Source organism: Culex pipiens, chromosome 2 (genome assembly GCF_016801865.2).
Source record: "Culex pipiens pallens isolate TS chromosome 2, TS_CPP_V2, whole genome shotgun sequence".
Taxonomy (NCBI): domain Eukaryota; kingdom Metazoa; phylum Arthropoda; class Insecta; order Diptera; family Culicidae; genus Culex; species Culex pipiens.
Window position 1 is genome coordinate 32,451,149 of NC_068938.1, and position 18,759 is coordinate 32,469,907.

The 18,759-nt window shown below is 38.3% G+C and overlaps 3 protein-coding genes across 3 annotated transcripts; 2 read left to right on the plus strand and 1 right to left on the minus strand.

Moving 5' to 3' along the window:
- The first annotated feature begins 1,038 nt into the window (after nt 1–1,038).
- On the plus strand, nt 1,039–10,175 carry LOC120423106 (signal transducing adapter molecule 1). Its single transcript, XM_039586785.2, has 4 exons — nt 1,039–1,641; nt 7,640–7,800; nt 7,871–7,987; nt 8,047–10,175. The coding sequence occupies exons 1-4, from the start codon at nt 1,599–1,601 to the stop codon at nt 9,757–9,759; spliced, it is 2,034 nt and encodes a 677-aa protein (XP_039442719.1). The 5' UTR covers nt 1,039–1,598; the 3' UTR covers nt 9,760–10,175.
- A 3,184-nt stretch (nt 10,176–13,359) lies between these two features.
- On the plus strand, nt 13,360–14,422 carry LOC120423107 (uncharacterized). Its single transcript, XM_039586786.2, has 2 exons — nt 13,360–13,484; nt 13,542–14,422. The coding sequence occupies exons 1-2, from the start codon at nt 13,419–13,421 to the stop codon at nt 14,379–14,381; spliced, it is 906 nt and encodes a 301-aa protein (XP_039442720.1). The 5' UTR covers nt 13,360–13,418; the 3' UTR covers nt 14,382–14,422.
- A 93-nt stretch (nt 14,423–14,515) lies between these two features.
- LOC120423117 (bis(5'-nucleosyl)-tetraphosphatase [asymmetrical]) lies at nt 14,516–18,168 on the minus strand. The gene is made up of 3 exons (XM_039586795.2): nt 18,017–18,168; nt 17,527–17,938; nt 14,516–15,424 (listed from the first exon to the last, which is right to left on the minus strand). Exons 2-3 carry the CDS (start codon nt 17,697–17,699, stop codon nt 15,172–15,174), a joined length of 426 nt encoding a protein of 141 aa, XP_039442729.1. The 5' UTR covers nt 17,700–17,938; nt 18,017–18,168; the 3' UTR covers nt 14,516–15,171.
- Nucleotides 18,169–18,759: the final 591 nt, after the last annotated feature.

Here is an 18,759-nt window from a genome sequence, read left to right on the forward strand (position 1 = left end):
TTCCAACCCCCCCGAACGTGATTGCAGCACGTAAGTGGTCCTAATAAAAATAAGCGATGAGTAAAAAAAACAGACTACCTACAGATTTTTTGTCAAGACTATACAGACAACCCCTTTGAGGAAAATGGCATCCCTCTACACGGCTTTTTTGTGGCGATCAGACCTGACTTAAGCGGTATACGCACTTCGGAAGGAATCGGTCAAGAAAAATTTCAAATGGGCAACAGCGGCAGAGTAAGCAAGCCAGAGAGGGTGAAGAAAAGCCCCAAGAAATCGTTCCCTCTTCTTTGTTCTGCTGTTCGTAAAGCTGTTTCTTGACCCCTTTCCTTCCGATCAGCGTACTAGCCTTTAGTGAGGAAGGCAAAAACCTGTGGGGAAATAGATTGAGGTTATGTAAATTCGGACCAGTTTTTAAACTGCTTGTAACTTTAGATAGGTAAGTCAGATTTTGAAAATTCTTTATCCACAAGAAATGTCATTTCAGAACCATTCTAAAAATATATAATATGGCAGGTTTTCATGCAAAAACCACCCTTTTTTGCAAATTGTGAAATTTATATGCAGCAGTTTTTTAAGCATAACTTTTGATGTGCTTTACCAAATCTTATAAATTTCAATAGGGACTTATGGGACCCCAAGACGAATCGAATGAGGCCAATACAGTCAAAATCGGCTCAGCCAGTGACGAGATATTCCAGTGACATTGATTTGGTACACATGTCTACATACAGCCAAACACACAGACTCAGCTGGTGATTCTGAGTCGATATATACAAATGAAGGTGACCTACCTAATTAAAAAGTTCATTTTTAGAGTGATTTTATAGCCTTTTTCCAGTAAGGTGAGGAAGGCAAAACCGGCAAAACTCAAGTAATCTTCAAAATAAATGTCGGAGTCAGTAAGCGCCGAATCCCTCCCAATGTCGGAGTTCTCCTCACCCACTGTCCAATCCCTCTCCTTGCACTGTCAAAATCGCCCCCTGAATTTCGAGCACTGTTTTGATTTGATTTATCATCGCTTTCGAGCAGCAACATCATCATCACAGTCGCGCAGTCAAAAAACCAGAAAAGTCACGCAAACGTCAGACGAAGCGCTGTCGCGACATTGCAAATTTTTCGTTTTTACTCCGGGTTAGTTTCCGCCGCGGCATCCGAATCGGCCTCGAACCGCTAGCTAACGACACGGTGCACCGAACGGCGGTCAAATTGCGCGAGGAAAAGTCGTTTTTGGGGGTGAAATTCGCCATCGAAAGAACAAGTTCGTTGTGTGTGCGGGTGGTGGACAAAGAGAAGTGTGAGGGAGAGGAGAAGGAAAATCGAGCTGATTATTTTCTTTCTCTGGTGGAGGAGGTTCTCGAGCGAGGGGGGACACCAAATTTGAGGTGGAGCTGTTTTTGCTTTCCTCTTGCCAAAGAAAGGAGGAGCGACGACGGCCAAATAGAAAACAGTCCCGACCGTAGAGTCGTCATCGTCGTCGCGCAAAACAAAGTGCGTTTTATTTGTACGCTTCCGAGTTCCGAGCGGAAAGTCCTTGAGTCATCCCGAGTTGCCTGAACTTCCGGAAGGTTGAGAGCGGGGGACCAGCAGCAGCGCGCACGATGGGAATATTCAAAACGCCATCCACGTTGACAGCGGACATAGGTGAGTCGGTCGGAAGCAAATTTCGTCATCGTCTCTGCTCTGGAGAAGGATGACTAATATAAATCAACTTTCGCTGTCGAGACGGGACCTTTTCTGACCTGTGAAACCATACCAATTCTCAGGGGGCTTCATTTCGTCGTTATCATCTGAGACTGTGTTGCTGAACCAGATTTGGTTGCCTTTTCTTGCTGCCTCAACCAACACACGTCGCGCTTTTCGCTCTCTTCACACTTGATTTATTAATTAAGTTAGCTGCAGTAGGCACTAGTTTGCTCGCTTGCGGTTTGGAACAACATTCGAGACAAATTTGCACCTCAAAAGTAGCTTGAATACGTCGAACACAAAGTTTCGTTTACCCCGATTGATTCAGAATCAGCGGTCGATCAGAAAAAAGTCAATGCAAGTTCCCCCCAGCATTTAATAGTAAATATAACAAAATCAATTACCCGCAAGCGGTCGGTCGGTGAGTTCATTTCCATCTAGGTATTTGTTTCCCCCCTTTCATTGTTGTCTGCTGCTGTTGCTGCAGTGCGAGCAGTAGTGTCCTTGATGTGCGAACATCATGAATAAATATCAGCAGGGTGGCTAATTGTTGAAAAATAAAACGGAAATGCAACTTACATTTATGGATCAAAGGCCCCTATCATGCTGATCAATTACGGCGCCGGCCACGACCAGTGGTATGATCACGGGAAAGTGGATGGGAGTGTTAGTCTAATACTTGCATGGTGGAGACCGCTAAATCGGCAAAGTATCATGGGAGTTTTGAGGGGTTAGTAAGATGGGTATGAGGTCAGGATTCACTATGGTAGGTGATGCGATCATAAGCAACCGCCTGTGGAAAGATACAATGTCGTTTATTTTAAAAAAATAATAAAAATCGAACGCTAGGCAAGCGAGCAGTAGAACTACACATGGGAAAAACTTATCATTAGGATTTTACTATAAAAAAACGCGTGTTTATACAAAAAAAAAAAATACAACATAAAAGACGGTTGACTCTTCAATAAATTAGATAACTTGATTAGTTAATACCAAAACTGGAATACAATACAGTCCAGACTCTATTATCCGAAGGACTTCGCAAAATTCACTTCGGACAATCGAATCACGAAAAATATATAATAATGTTGCTGTCTTATTTTTTATTGTTTAGCTTAGGTATGACCCCTTAACTACTCTAAAGGGTTTTGGAATTTTTTAATCCAAGATGGCGGCCAAAATGACGGTGATGAAATATTGAAAAAATGCTTTTTTCAATGTTATAGACAATCAACCATTCAAATTTGACTAAAATGGAGTCACAGAACTCGTATTTCATGTTAAAAGAAAGAAAATAAAAAAAATACGAAATACATCTGGACTGTATTGATTTTAGGGAATTTGGAAACAATAAAAATCAAAAGGTACAAACTTAGGACGCCACATAAACGTATGTTATTAAGTGTTTTGTAACACAGTTACTTCGAGGAACTCAACCGGCGGCGTGCCTTCCGATTAACGATGATAAAGGAAGGGCTGATATTGTCGCTGCCCACGAGTCAATTGCTTAAATTTCACAAAACAGCGAGTGATCAAAATCAATTTCAATTAGCACAATGACCACCAAACGCGTGCAACATCGGATCACAAACAAAGCAAAATAAACACAAAAAATCATCCTCGCGTCCTCGCAGCCCGCCTAAAACTCCTTTTTTTGAAAATACAAAATTTTACAAAAAAAAATCATAGAAAAATTCAAAATAAGCAAAAAGTTATAAATCATTTGGAAAATCATAAAAATGTTAAAATTTTTAGAAAATTAAAAATCGAAAAAGTTTAAAAACTTTAACTAAATTAGAAAATGTTACAAATTTGGAAAATTTATAATTTAGATCATTCATATAATTTAGATTTTTTTTTAATATTCTGAAAATTGAAATGGTCGAGATGAAAAAAAAATGATCGAAAAAAAAAAATTTTGATAATTAAGAATCATCAAAAGATTCTAGATTTAGTTTTTTTTTTAATTTTTGGAAACTTAAATAACATAGAAAGGTCAAAATAATAAAAAAAAATAGAAAATATAAATCTATATTTTCGTATTTTTTTATTTATGAATCTGGAGCAACATTTGAAAGGGGCGGTGGGACGAAAGGCCGTAAGAGCAACGTCGACCCGCCCCTTTCAAATGTTGCTCTAGAAACTAGGCTGGTCCAAATTTTATTTAAAATTTTTGTCACCATATAATGTATATAAAATTTAGAATGTTCAAAAAAAATTAAATATGAAATAAAAAATTCAAAACTCACAAAATTTAAAAAATTGTGTATTTTTTTCTTCTATATAGAAAATTTAGAACATTTCAAAAGTTTTTAAAAACTATGGAAATGAAGAAAAATTTTCAATATTGCTTTAGAAAATTAAGAAATTAAATAAAAATTAAAAAATAAAAATCATATTCTGAAAATTGAAAAAGTTTAAAAACTTTAGTCAAATAAAAAAATTATAATTTATGGTTTTAGATCATTTAAATAATTTAAGAAAAACATCAAAATCAAAAAAATAAAGACTTTAAAAATTTTAAGAATTTGAATTCAATCCTGAGATATTCCTTAAAACCCGAAAAAAAAAACTCCGTGCATTGTTGTCACTTTTAATATTAAAGAAGTTTTAATCTTGTGCTAACTTGACACACCCTAAACACAGAAATCGTCCATAGGGAAGAAATGGCCACAGGGATACCCCCTGATTCGATTTATACGGCAAAAATAAGCATCTGCGAAAAATTTTAGCAAAATCTGATAAGGTATAAGAGTCGCTATAGATCGTTAAAGTTGATGATAAAAAAAAATCATACAAAAATGTCTTCTGTAAATCGCTAATAACTCGGATTCAAAATTTTGATGTTTTTGCTTTTTCCCATACTTATTTCAAATTTCCCCATACAAACTTGAACGATAAAAAGCTACCTTTAAACCTTAACCCTCTACAACCCAACCCCGCCTTTAGACGGGCTTCGATTTAAAAAATAGCCAAAAATCAATTTTTCAACCAATTTTCGATCTTTAAAAAGCATTGGAAAGAAGAACTCTTAAAATTTTAGAAAATTTATGGGTTGGAAGTTTTACTTGTTTTTAGTGACTTTGCCAATGTTTAAAAAAATGTAATTTCTTTAGGGGTCAACTTTGGCTGTGTTTTTTACTAGCATTTCCTATATTTTAAGTAAAAAGAAGTGTGCAGTAATTTTTCTAGTGTTCCAGACCATTTTTTTACAATTTAAATGATAAGGTGACATTTTAATACAGAAAATGTGAAAACAAGCAAAAAATTGTAAAAGTGACTGTAGAAACATGAAAAAATTAGATAGGCAAAATGTAATGACAGGAGGTGGTAGAATAGGCCAAATACTACCAAAAACAAACATAAACTAAACAAGAAAAATGCAAATTAAAATACTAAAAATGAAACAAGAAAAACATAAAACAAGAGAAGTAAAGTTTTTCGTAGAACAAAAGTTGCTCAAAATGACCTCCTGAAAAAAAAAATTCGAAAAAAATTTGGGCAGTAGAGGGTTCAAATTAAATGACTTTTTTTAAAGTAGGAAGTTTGAAGTTCGCTGCACAGGTTCGCATTTTGTGTCGCTAAAAATAGTTTTTTTGTTGAAATTTTATATTTTTGTTATTGGCCAGAGGCAAGGGACATAAACCTTGAAAAATATTTGCAACGGCCATATAAAATTTTCAAAACTTGGAAAATTTCTATTTTTATATCATTAATATAATTTAGAAAATTTTGAATAGAAAAATTAAATGAACGAGATAAAAAAAATTGGAAAATTAGGAAACATCAAAAAATTTAAGATTTAGTATTTTTTTTCAAATTTTGAAAACTTAAATAGGGTACGTTATCCATTAGTGGACCCCTTTCCTATAGTGGACCCTCTGAAGGGTTTTTGATGAAAAATTCAATAAAATCACAATTTCAAGCGTGTTGTTGTCTACAAATCTTTTATTTGGCATGGTCAGCATCATTTAAAACAATGTTGGCTGACATTGACGTGTCCTTTCAGCCAAATAAGTGTTTTGAGTTCGACATCTGAAATTAGCAATGGCCACTAGCATTTTCACAACAAAACTGCATTTATATTTTATGATTAAATTAACTATCCAATCATTTTTTGACTGATTGTTCAACTTCAGCAAGTCGAAATAATGTAAGTTTAAGGAACTTTACTAAAATAAAGCGAAGAACTGCTCATTTTCGAGCAAAAATTAGGGGGTCCAATATAGGACAACGAAAATCCAAACTTTTCCAAAAGTGGACCCCTGTTAATTTAACTTACAAAAATAATAAAAAACTTTGTATTTAAGCAAAAGTTTCTCTTAAACATACAATAAATGCTTGTTGTAATCAACCAAAACGCATATTTTTTTCAATAATGAGTATAAATATAGCTGTTTTCATGTTAAAAGTACCAAATTTGCTGAAGCCGAAAGAATTTATAATTAATCAAAACTATAGTTAATGGTACTTAACTGAAGCATCATAGTTTCAGTTTGAAATGATATTTTATAACAATAAATCATTAACAAAACATTATTTTTAAATAAACATGCGTGGTTTTATCAGCAACTGTAAACAAATCTATTGTTTAGTTTCGGTCAACCATTTATGTAATTAATATGGAAAAAAATGCATCAAAATTACTTTTTTAAATTATTTTTATGTTTAAAGTGGTTTTGAAACGTTTTCTTTGATCTTTTTCGGAAATAAATGTGTTTAAATGTCTGTTAGGTTTTTTTGTTGTTTAAAGCCAAATTTGTTAACAAAACATATTTGTTCAGCAAGCAAAATACATCTTTTATTCATTATATTTATTATTAGACCTACACCATGCATCAAAACATCAAATATCGGTTAAATTTGGTATAAAAATAACAGTTTGCCTATAGTGGACCCGGGTCCACAATCGGATTATGGACCCGGGTCCACTATAGGAAAAGGGGGTCCATAACAGGAAAAAAAAACTTTTTTTTTCAAATGGCTATTTTTCTGCTCAAAAACAAATAATTGATGAAAAAATACTCAACATTGTTCAAAAGACTCAAGATTCCATTATTTTGTACAAAGGGTTGTGAAAAAGTGCTTAAAATATTGAAAATTTGTGAAAAATGTGCTTCGGCTCTACTAGGGGGTCCACTAATGGTTAAAATACCCTAATTTAGAAAGGTTAAAATATAAAAAGAAAATATAAATCTGTATTTTCGTATTTTTTGTTTTTGTTTTATAAATTAGGCTGCTACAAGTTTTATTTCAAGTTTTTGTCAGCATATAAAATATAGAAAATTTAGAATGTTCAAAACAATTCTGATAAAATTGCTTAGAAAAAAAAAATTAAAAATAAAATTGAAAGACTTTATTTTTTTTTTGAATTTTAGAATCCGTGTTAGGTAAGCGCATTTTCGGTGGCCAATTCTGGGTACTGCATTCTAGGTACTTGATCTTCGCGTCGGTGTTAGGAAAGTGTTAACTTTGCTTGCAAATTCTTTACATTTTGTAACAGATGAGATGATGAGATGAGGGTTGTGTATTCAAACAATAAAAACTCTTGCATATCGGACAATCTCAACATAAGCTTCCACCCTGTACATACCTTCCACGTACGTATAATATCTATTCACCACACAGCGAAATGCACTGTGTTCGCTTGCGAAGAAAGTTCCATGGCCAGCGGTGGCTAAGGTTGGTATGCAAAAAATGTCTTGCCCGCCAGACATACCAACCCACCAGCTATGTTGTGGTGTCCGAGGATCGCCACCGCCAGCGTAATTAAATAATATGAAACTACTTTGAAATTGGAATGGCGCTTTAATCTGTCCCCATTGTTAGAACGAAGAATGAAGCCTTCTTATCTGTTGAATTGTTGCGTTCACTACCCACTATCGTTCACGGGTTCACGGTTTAGTCACGCATCGACTCATTTGTGTCCTAATCGATTCAACTTTCCAATCCGCAGAAAAAGCGACCAACGAAAACAACACACAGGAGAAATGGGGCCTGATCATGGAGGTGTGCGACAAGGTGACGAACGGTGCCGCCAGCTCGAAGGAGTGCCTCAAGAACATCGTGAAGCGGCTGAACCACAGCGACCCGCACGTCGTCATCCAGGCCATCACGGTGAGTTGTGCCCTACTCGCTTGTAGGGAAATGAAATTGATGATGATTTTTTGTTTTGGTTGATTTGTAGCTGTTGGACGCCTGCGTCAGCAACTGTGGCAAGCAGTTTCACCTGGAGATCGCTTCGCGCGAGTTTGAAACCGAGTTTAAGAAGCTACTGCAGAAGAGTCAACCCACGGTTAATACGGTGAGTTTCTTTTGGATCTTTGGTTGGTACTTTGAAATAAATGTATTTTTTTTTTGTAGCGTCTCAAGCTGTGCTTGAAAAAGTGGGCCGAGGCGGAGTTCAAGAGCGATCCCCAGTTGAATCTGATTCCGTCGCTGTACCAGAAGCTCCGCTCGGAGGGGCACGACTTTAGCGATCCGGCGACGACGCCCAAGCGGGAGCAACCTTTGAGCAAGGACCCGAACGTGGTCTCTAGTCAGCAGGAGGAGGAGGACATTGCGAAGGCGATTGAGCTGTCGTTGAAGGAGACTAAGGCTAGTGGTGGTAGTAGTAATCAGTCACCGAAGATGGCCAGCGGTGGTGGTGGTGGCGGGTCGTCGCTGTATCCTTCGGCACTGCTAGCGACGGTGCCGGCGGCGGAAGCGAGGAAGGTTCGTGCCTTGTACGACTTTGAGGCGGCCGAGGACAACGAGTTGACGTTCCAGGCTGGGGAGATTATTATGGTTTTGGACGACAGCGATCCGAACTGGTGGAAGGGACAGAATCAGCGCGGCGAGGGGCTGTTTCCGTCGAACTTTGTGTCGTCGGATTTGAACGCGGAGCCTGAGCCGAGTGTGAAGAGTAAAAAAAGTGTGCAATTTTCAGACGAGAAGAAGGAAGAGGAAGTCGGAGGGAAGGACCAAGTGGTGGAGATCAACGAGGAGAAGATCGACAGGTTGCTGCATCTGCTGCACGAAGCTGACCCGGAAGATCCGTCGACGGATAGTGAGGAGATGCTGAAGTTGGAGCAGTACGTGAATCAGATGGGACCGTTGATAGACACGGAGTTGGAGCGGGTTGACCGGAAGCACGCTCAGTTGACACAGTTGAGCAGTGACCTGGTTGAGGCGATAAATTTGTACCATACGCTGATGCGAGAACCGGACCGCTCGATGATGATGGGAATGGGACCGTCCGGATATGGAGGAGGCATGCCGGGCTTCCCCGGTCAGTCGTCAATGCCGGCCATGTACAACATGCACCCGTCGATGTACGCTGCAAATCTACCGGGAATGAGTTTCCCCGGAATGGCACCACCCCCGTACGGAATGCCCCAGCTGAGGCACGACATGGGACAAATGAGCGTGAGCTCGGTTCCACAGTTTCCTCCTCCGCAGCAAGCGATGCCCTCGATGTCTCACAATGGACCAACCAGCTTGCCACCCCAGCAGCAGCCACAGCAAATGCCTCCAACGGCCCAGCAACCCCCAGTCCCGGGACATCCACCACAGCACATGCCAAATATGCCGCCGATGGTTGGACCAGGACCAGGACCACAACAGCCGGCCCCGGCCAGCGCCGCTCCGCCTCACACCATGATGACCATGAGCCATATGCAGTCCCCGTTGCCACAGAGTTTCCCCAATCCCACTTCGCCTCCGCCAGTCGTCAGCTCCGCGGTCGCCCCACCACAACCAACTTCGTTACCACCCCAAGGCGTACTCCCGAACCAAGCCGGCCCACGACCCAGCTTCCCCACATACGGCCCACCTCAACAGCAACAACCACAACCCCAGCAAGCCCCGGCAACCGCTCCGCCGCCAAACGGCATGAACCACGGTCCTCACGTTGGACCGATGCCGCCGTTCCAGAGCTCGCCCCTCCCGCCCCAGTACATGCAGATGGGACCACCGGGCCACATGCCCCACCATCACCACATGCTCGGCATGATGCCGCCTCCGGGGACGCCCCTTTCGATCAACACCGCAACCGCTTCGCCGCAAAACATTCCGATCTATCAGCAGCAACGGTAAACTTGTTTCACGACACCCAAAAAAAAAAAAATCCTTCTCTTTCGATTCCGGCTTCCGGGCTTCTCTTCGTGCGCAACTCCTGTACATAATACTAATCTTGTAGTAGGTCAAAAGTTTCCCCCTTGCCCCACACTTTTAAGCATCGAATGTTGATTTTAACTCACTCTTGCGAAGGGCTTTTAATTATTTTTTTTCTGTTCCAATTCTAACTTTTAAACTTTATTTCCGTTTTTCAAACGCACCCGTTTGAAGAGCTCCGGCCGCGAAGAAGGCAACTAAAGCGGCGGTGGGAAAGGAAGCGAATAAATCGAATTGAAAAAAAGAAACCCTGTGGAAGGTTGCGAAATCGAAGAAGGAGTGTGAAAACTGTTGCAAAATTGCATTGAGTTATAAATAAAAGAAAGTAAAACAAAAAATGTTGCATGCAAAATGATATAATGAACATACAATACTATTATGATAACTATGTATTTATGACTAATGAAGAAAAACTGAAAAAAAAACAATTTAAAACGTGAACAAAACGCTAAGATTGTGAGGTTAGCCGAAAAAAGCTTAGTTTAGCGGACTCTACAAAAACTAAAGTGTAATATATTCTGGGAAAACCAGTAAAGCCGGCGGTAAATAAAGTTTATTCAATAAAATTTAAATTTGTGATTTTTGTTTGAGAGGCGTCATCCATAAAGTATGTCACGCTCTAGGGGGGAGGGGGGGGTCTGAGCAAGTGTGACATTGCGTGTTATAAGTATAGGAAAAGCGTGACAAAGGGGGGGAGGGGGGGTAAATTTTGGCTGATTTTAGCGTGAAAGAATAGCCCAAAAATCATTTTATTTTAATCTTAACGAACCATTATTTCATTTCAGAATCATCAACCATAAAATACATAGAAATGCGTAAAGGGTTCGTTCAAAAATTACGTCCATGAATAGGGGGAGGGGGGGGGGTCTGGGGTTTGTGACAGCCCATGTTAAGGTATAGGAAAAGTGCGTGACAGGGGGGAGGGGGGGGGGGTCTGAATTCCCGAAAATCTCTGGACGTAATATTTGAACAAACCCAAACATAATAAAATAAAAAAAGAGATGAGTGACCTGATTCCATTCGTTTTTTTGTTCATATTCAAAGTTCAATTATAGTCAAATAATTACAAGAAGACCGGCCGGGTCATAAAAAAAATGAAATTAAAAAAAAATTTTAGAATTATTAAATTTGAAAATACTAAAATCTAAAAAAAAATCTAAAATTATTAAATTTCGCCGTCTTAGATTACATAAAATCAGAAAACTTTGAAGCATTTTGAATTTATGTTTTAGGTTACAGACCGCATTTTGAGATAAAAAAAACTTGTAATTAGATTATTTATCTGGAGTGAAATTATCCGAAGACTTTGGATATTCATGGTTGAACTATGTTTAATTTTTTCAGCTCCCTAGATTTTTTATTTTTAAATTTATATTCTTAAATTATTTTATTTCAATTTTTTTATTTTCGAATTGTTAAATTTTTTAACTACGCAATCATCAATTTTTCTGAATTTTGGAATTTTTAATTTTAAGATTAAGAAATTTTAAATTTTTAAATTAAATCTTTGAATTTTCAGTTTTTATGTCTTTATTTTTAATTTTTTTATTGTTATTTTTTGAGTTTAAAATTTCATTTATTTTTTATTTCAATTTCTTTATGATTTACGATTTTTTAAAAATATTTATAGGTTTTTTTTTGCCAGAAAAAAACTACAGTTTTATATTAAATCTAAAAACAAAATCTTAGAATTTATGTTTTTAATTTGATATTTTTTCCTCATTTTTATATTTTTAAATTTTTTGAGTTTTTTGGTTTCAGACTTTTTTAATTTTTCAAGTTTTTGTTTTCATATATTTTGAATTTTTGAAAAGTTGTATTTTGAAATTTTTGTTTTTTTTTTCAGAAAATAAAATTTGGAGTTTTTTTAAAGGTATAAAAACCTAAATTTTATTTGTTTGATTTTTGGGTGTTTTGAAACCTTTTTGAGTTAGAGACATTCGAAAATACTCAAAAAGTAAACAAATAATTAAATATGGTTTATTTGCGTTTATTTGACCTTTTAAAAAATCCAGAAATGATTGGTTTTTCCCTCTGTTATATTTTCTAAAATCTTAAAAAGTATTTATTTTTTGGACTAATACGTACGTGTATTTAAAAAAGAGACCAACATAATTCCATTTGGCCATTTGGTCGTTAGTAAAAATTAAAACTGTGAAAAACAAATTTAGAGAGATTAGATTTTTAAATCCTTTTTTTACGTTGAAAGTCGCATCACAGGTATCTAGTTATAATGTAATCCCTAATAAAATCGGTGTGCCTAACAACTATTTTCCCATATACTGCCCATAATTGAAAATTCGGCTATTATGCCAAATCAAGTATTCCGAGAAAAACGCGTTTTAGTGTTTGTCACAAAATCTCCGTCAAGGCAATTTCCCATAAGAGTGGCATATTAGCCGTTTGGTTTTTCGCATCGGCAGCCAAGTCTAAACACTATTTCAGTGGAATTCAAGTTCCAGAAGATGCGTTAAAACATCCTCTACCACCTGGTGCTAATATCTCGTTTTTGCCAAAAGTGGATATTAGCCGTTTTTTCAATGGTGGGCAGTATAGTGAAAACTATTTGTGGTATACATAGTAAAGTGTAACAAAAATGACTTTTTGGCGGGCATTCAAGGGTTTGTTCCGGTGGGCATACTAAGCTCAAATCCAAAATATGAGCTTGATTGGACGTAACAGGAGCTGGCGCTCCGCCCTTCAATTTTAAATGGGATTTAACCCGTAAAAAAAGATTTTTTCAAAAATGTCACTTTTTGAGGCATTTTGGCCACTGAAGCGTTTATTTTCAACATCACTGGCGTATAGGCCAGATCCTTGCGCATCTTTTGGTATATACAACATTGAAATTTGGAGCACCCTGGAGCTCGGTAAAAGCCTTCAAAGTTTGGCATTTTTTCAAAAAATCGGTCCCGGCAAAAAAGATATGCGTCGCGCCTCGCGACGCCCTACCACAAATAATTTGTCACTATATGGGGAATTAGTTGTTAGGCACACTGATTTATTAGGGATCCTTTCAAATTATATTCGCTTCAAAGTGTACGAACGTTCGCGTTTTTTAGAACATTGGAAAAAAAAAACTTAAAGATCTTAAACAGTAGATTATGCAACAAGTTTCAACAGGTTTTTTTTTCAGCAAGAGTCGTCGTACGTAATAAAAGAGATAACGTCCGAGTTGTATATAAATTGTTTTGCAATTGAGTCCTAAAATTAGGTTTAATTATCAATTATCAAATAATAAATAAAAATCTTGATAAAAAAGATATCTTGACTTTTTTTTGATAAGGTCCCATAAACAAATGTAAACATTGAGTGTATCCCTTTCACACCTTATGTCAAAGTCCATCGGAGTAAGCGGGATACACTCAATGTTTACATTTGTTTATAGGACCTTATCAAAAAAAAGTCAAGATATCAAATTAGATAAATAAAATTCTAAATTATTTTAAAACATTTTTCTCACCGTGCAAACAAAATTTGAAAACTGGCAACCTTGCCTTTTGTTTTCTGTTTTTGTTTTGGTTTCGCCGATTTTGCCTCGCGGTTATCGGAAAATTAAATTTCGGAAATCGCACATCAAAATGATCGGAATTTTAAGAAAATCGTTAGTTTTCAGAAGTTTTTGCACCCAGCCTGTGACAAAATTGGTAATTTTGCCTATTTTAAACTTGATTTAATAGTTAAAATCGAATGCGAACTTTCAGGTTGACTCGCTCGTCTCCACACTGGACGCCGTCGACCGGAGCAGTCTCGACAAACTGCTAACATCCGTCCCCCAGCTGACACGGTATGGACCGGACCAGTGGCACCGTACGCACCAGCTGATGGCCGCCGAAGGCATCGAATCGGACAAGTTCCTCTCGATCGTTTCCGCCTATCCGGAGCTGCTGGGCCGAGATCCGGACCGTCTTGCGGGCAGTTTGCACTGCTGGCGGTCGTGCCAGTTTGGGGATCGTCAAATGCAAGCCCTGCTTGCGGCACACCCCCAGCTGCTCGATTTGACCGACCAGGGCAAGTTGGCCGCCCGGGTGGCGTTTCTGCACTCGTACTTCGAGACGAGGAAAAACGTCTGGCGGTTGTTCCTGAACTGTCCCAATTTGGTGGCGGACGACGCACAGGGCACGATCCAGCCCAAGGTCGAGTACATTCTGCAGCGGATGCGCATCGAGGTGCCGGAAGTGGTCAAGTGCTGTGCGCTGGCCGCGGAGTTGGACATGGTGCGCTGTCGGCACGTGTTCCTGGAGCGGTTGGGCCTGTTCAAGCCGCGCAGCTTGAAGGCAGATCCGGGCGATCCGAACGACAATCCGAAGCTGCACCAGATCACGGACACCACCGACAAGCGATTCGCCGTGAAGGTCGCCTTCGTAACGCTGGAGGAGTACGAGGCGTTTCAGGAGCTGTTTGAGAGGGAGCACAATCGAAGAGGTGGACGGGATGAGGAGGACGAAGACTACGACGATGAAGAGTTCGAGGTCGCGAGGGACGACGATTCCAAGACCAGGAAGATGAGTTACCGGAAGAAGTCCAAGCGAAAGCACTCGTGAGTGGTGCAATGTAAGTAGAAACGGTAATAGATTGTTTGAAGAGTTGATATTTTGAATATTCTTGGTAGATCAGAAAGAACGACCCTTGGAACATTTTTCGGCATGTTGAGCAAATAATTATAAACACTTCCCGATCCACTTGTAGTCATATTTATATTTATTAATATTCATCGTTTCACTGAGCCTTAAATTTTTGTCATTTTTGCAAATTTCAATTTTGTTTGGTAAGCCATTCTTATTCGTTCCTTTTTTAATTTTTATCGGGCTGTTGGGCTGAATCCAGCCGCGTGTGAGGCGCCACAAGTTTAGAGCCCCTTCCTTTCCCCGTTGCCAGAGGACCGCCTGCCACACACGCACGACGCACACTCAACTATTCGTTCTTTCATTCGTTTCATGAGTACATTAATAAAGTCGCTTTTCCACCCTCTCCAACTCGATCCAAAGCGCGGCGAGAGCGATTCCAAAAAAGCTTTTATAATATAGTAAGGATTATGTTTTTTTGTTTGTTTGTTGTTTTTAAAAAGTTGTAAATCGATATTCCTTTGCTCTTGCGAAGAAGACAGAGCTTTGTTTAGTAACAGCATCTTCGGGGGCTTTCAGCACTGTCTTCTTGCGTTAGTTTTGTTTTTTAAATATATCTTTTAGATGTGCCGTTTTTAAAGAGAAAAAGGGGAAGAAAAACACAAACTCGTTAAATATATATATGGGGGGCGAGGGTAGGCATAGGACAATTCGATAGGTCACACCTCTGCTGGGCACCGATGAGGACGGCGGAAGCAGAAGGGGCCATTCACAGCTGGTCGCGCTTGATCTTGTCGTCAAAGTATCGCAACATCTCGGAAAAGTCCTCGTACCCGGCGATGGCTATCGCGTCGTCCCGCTCGAGCCACTTGAGATCCTGGTGCTCGTCGGACAGCTTCACCTCCTTGGCCGGGTCGGTCAGCTCCGCCAGCCAGTACACGACCGATTTGTCGTGGCCCTTGACCTTGTACTCGAGCGTCCGGGTTTGGTCCTTGTAGATACGGAGGTCGGCCTCCTGGTAGCTGAGCGAGGGATGATGGTTAGAAAAACAAAAGATTATCAAATATGCTTTGTTGTTGTTAAATTGGCATATTTTAATAATCAATATTGCCTAGTTTCTGTAATACTAGGGCAAAGCACATATTTTGGAATTATCCATAAACCATCCATCCGTTGTGGACAAATATCGGAAATATTTTTTGTATGGATCGTCAACAAAACTTTTGGAGAATCACTTAAAAAAACGAAAAAGAAAATTTGGCACCTTTGGTTAACTAAATCATGTAAAAAATAGCAAATCGAAGAGAATAAATTTGTCAAAAAAAATAAATTGAAGTTTGTGTAATAAAAAGAAAAAGAAGACAATATTTTTCCTCTTCCCTTTTTTTCTTGAATAGAAATTAAAAAATGTGAAAATTGAAGAATTAAAAACTTTAAAAATAAATATTAATAAAATTAAAATTGAGGCTTCATACAAATTCAAATTTTAAAATTCAAACTTAAAAAGAATTAAATCTAGGAATTCAAAATTTTAAAGTTTTTTTTTATTACTTTTGTGGCATTCACTGCCGTTCTACGCATAATTGTCCCATGTTCAAAAAAGTGCAACTGAGAAAAACGCGTTTGAAATTTTTCGACCGTTTTTTGTGTTTCTACGCATAATTGTCCCGTGGGTCCCTATTCACCCCATAAGTCCCTAATCATGCCAGTTAGAAGTTTATCACTCTTATTTGTAATCTTCTTGCTATACAATAGGTAAACAAGACACAATACGTTGTAAAACTGATAATTTCGTGAAATTAAACACTTGGTGGGACAATTATGCGTAGAAGTTCAACGATGGGACAAACAGACTTGGTGTTGTTTTCAATGAGTTTTCAAACAAAGTACTAGATTTTATGTGTTTTTTGAAAAGTAAACGTCAAACTAAATCTAAAAATGACAAAAAGTCAGAATCGACCAAAAATGACATGGGACAATTATGCGTAGAACGGCAGTTCATGTCTTGGAAAAATGGTTCAAATTTGGTTGTACAAATTGGTTTCTTTCAGGAAATTTATCATCGAGATCTCCTTTCTTTTCTCATTTGCAAGAATGGTTTGAAGTGCTCCACTGACGCTGTTGTTTTTTTTCGGCTTTCCTCGAAATCTCTGCAGTATTGAAGAATATGTTGGACTGCAAAGGAGACGCCACAATTTTAAAGTTTATAATTTAATTTTTATATTCTTACTGAAATTGAAAAATGACACCCACCTTAAGAATGTGGGAATTTAAGAATTCATGATTTTTTTAATTTCAGAATGTAAGAATTTAGGAATTTAAAAATTAAAGAATTTTAAAAATCATGGTTTCAGGAATTATAAAATTGCAAAATTTAAGAATTTGGTAATTTACGGACTTAGGAATTTAGGAATTGAAGAAGTGAAAAATTTTATACTTTAGGAATATAAGAATTTAATAATTTAAGAGTTTAAGAATTTAAGAATTTAAGAATTTAAGAATTTAAGAATTTAAGAATTTAAGGATTTAAGAATTTAAGATTTTTTTTGCTAGGGTTTTTTCTTAAAATTTATTTTCCCTAAAAGAACACCCAGTTAGCAAAATCTAAACGTAGAAATATGTATCCTCCCTGCAAAGGCTTATGAATTGATCTCAGTTGAAAGGTTCTCCAAATCTCTGAATTGCAAATGTAACATCCTGGAGCAGAACTGTTAAATTCTAATAAAAACACAAATGAATTGAATTGAAGATTTTTTTGTTTTTTTTTTTTAGTTATGAGCATTTGAAAATTGACAAGAATTTGCTTGTCTCGATCTGGCCATGAAAAATTCTACAGAAAGTTGAACTCTTTGTTGCACTTGTAACATCTCGATACATTTTAAGACATTGAGAAACGTTTTAAATCGATCGATTTTCCGATTAGGATCATAATTCAATTAGGCTGTGGATAAAGGTATTTTTACACATTTTTATCGTAGTTGAATAACATAAGAAACAATTAAATGTTTAGCAACAATGTTCAGAAAAATAACTCAAAAATAAGTTCTCTTTTTCTCAAGATTGTTCATATACATCACCATCCACCCTAAATGAAGCTCCCCGCCCCACCCCCTCGCTCTCTTACCCGGACTCCTCGGCGGTTTCGCGCACCGCCGTTTTGTAGTCGTCCTCGCCCGGATCGACGTGACCCTTGGGCGGAGACCAGTGGTGCTGGCCGTACGAGGCCTGCAACATCAGGTACTCGATCCTCTCGCACAGCCGGCGAAATATGAGAAATCCGGCGGCCCGCTTTGCCATCACCAGGTCCGAAAGTTTCCGGCTTGAGGACGTAATGTTGACTCCGGGGGGGTGGCAGGCGGGGGAGGCGCCTTGACCAATCAGCTGATCCTCGAAGGAGTTGTTGTACGGAAGCTGGGTGTGTGTGTCGGCTTGGTCGCGCTGCTGCTGTCGATTCTCAGGACACTTTTCGCGTGTGGGGTGGTTCGATTTTCCACTAAGCTCCTCTTGCTTCACTTTTCCTGTGTGTCTCCAATTCCCTGCGGGGAGTGAAATCGATGCAAATTTGGTTGGTTTATTGCGAAATGATTTTCATGTTTTTTGGAGCAGCAACTCACCTTGCTGTAGATTTGCAATATAATTTGTACGATGGTTAAGCTCTGCAGATGTGTTTTTCAATAGGAGAAATTTTCAATGCGGTACACTTTTCCTGTAATATGAATCAAAAGTATTTTTTATTTATTCGGTTTTTCGATTCAAGGTGAAGAACAGCCGAAGAATGCCGGTGACATTTCAAACCAAAAGTGACAGTTCTCCTTCGATCAGCAGTTTCGTTGCGCAAGGTGATGTCGTGACGAAGGTGAGACTACATGGCTCTAGGGATGTCTCTCAATTCTAATCTAATCTAACACAAACGCAGCCAGTCCGATGAAAGCATGCTGGAAAGTCTTGTGATTAGATTACGCCCCAAGCACTTTTCTTGTCATTATTAATAATTGCAGTACATCCGAGAACACCCGAAAATGCATTGCAAAAATTAAAGCGGCCAGCCCTACTACGTTGTGTTTACCGCAGAGAGGATTCTGAGAACGGATCACATTTTACAGAATCTACAGGGGAGGAAGGATGCGTGGACATACCGTACCAAACGCTCCTGTTTACAGTTTCATATGTGTTTTGTATAATGTGTTAAGTGTAAAATATAGTGTGGTTATATAATCAATTAAATGTAATAATGCAATACAATGATCATTTAATAAAATCCCATCACCAATATATAATAACATGCACCCAAGCACACAAACAGCGACATAAAAGAAATGAAAATGAGCATGCAAAAACAAGACAGCGCGTCCCCGTG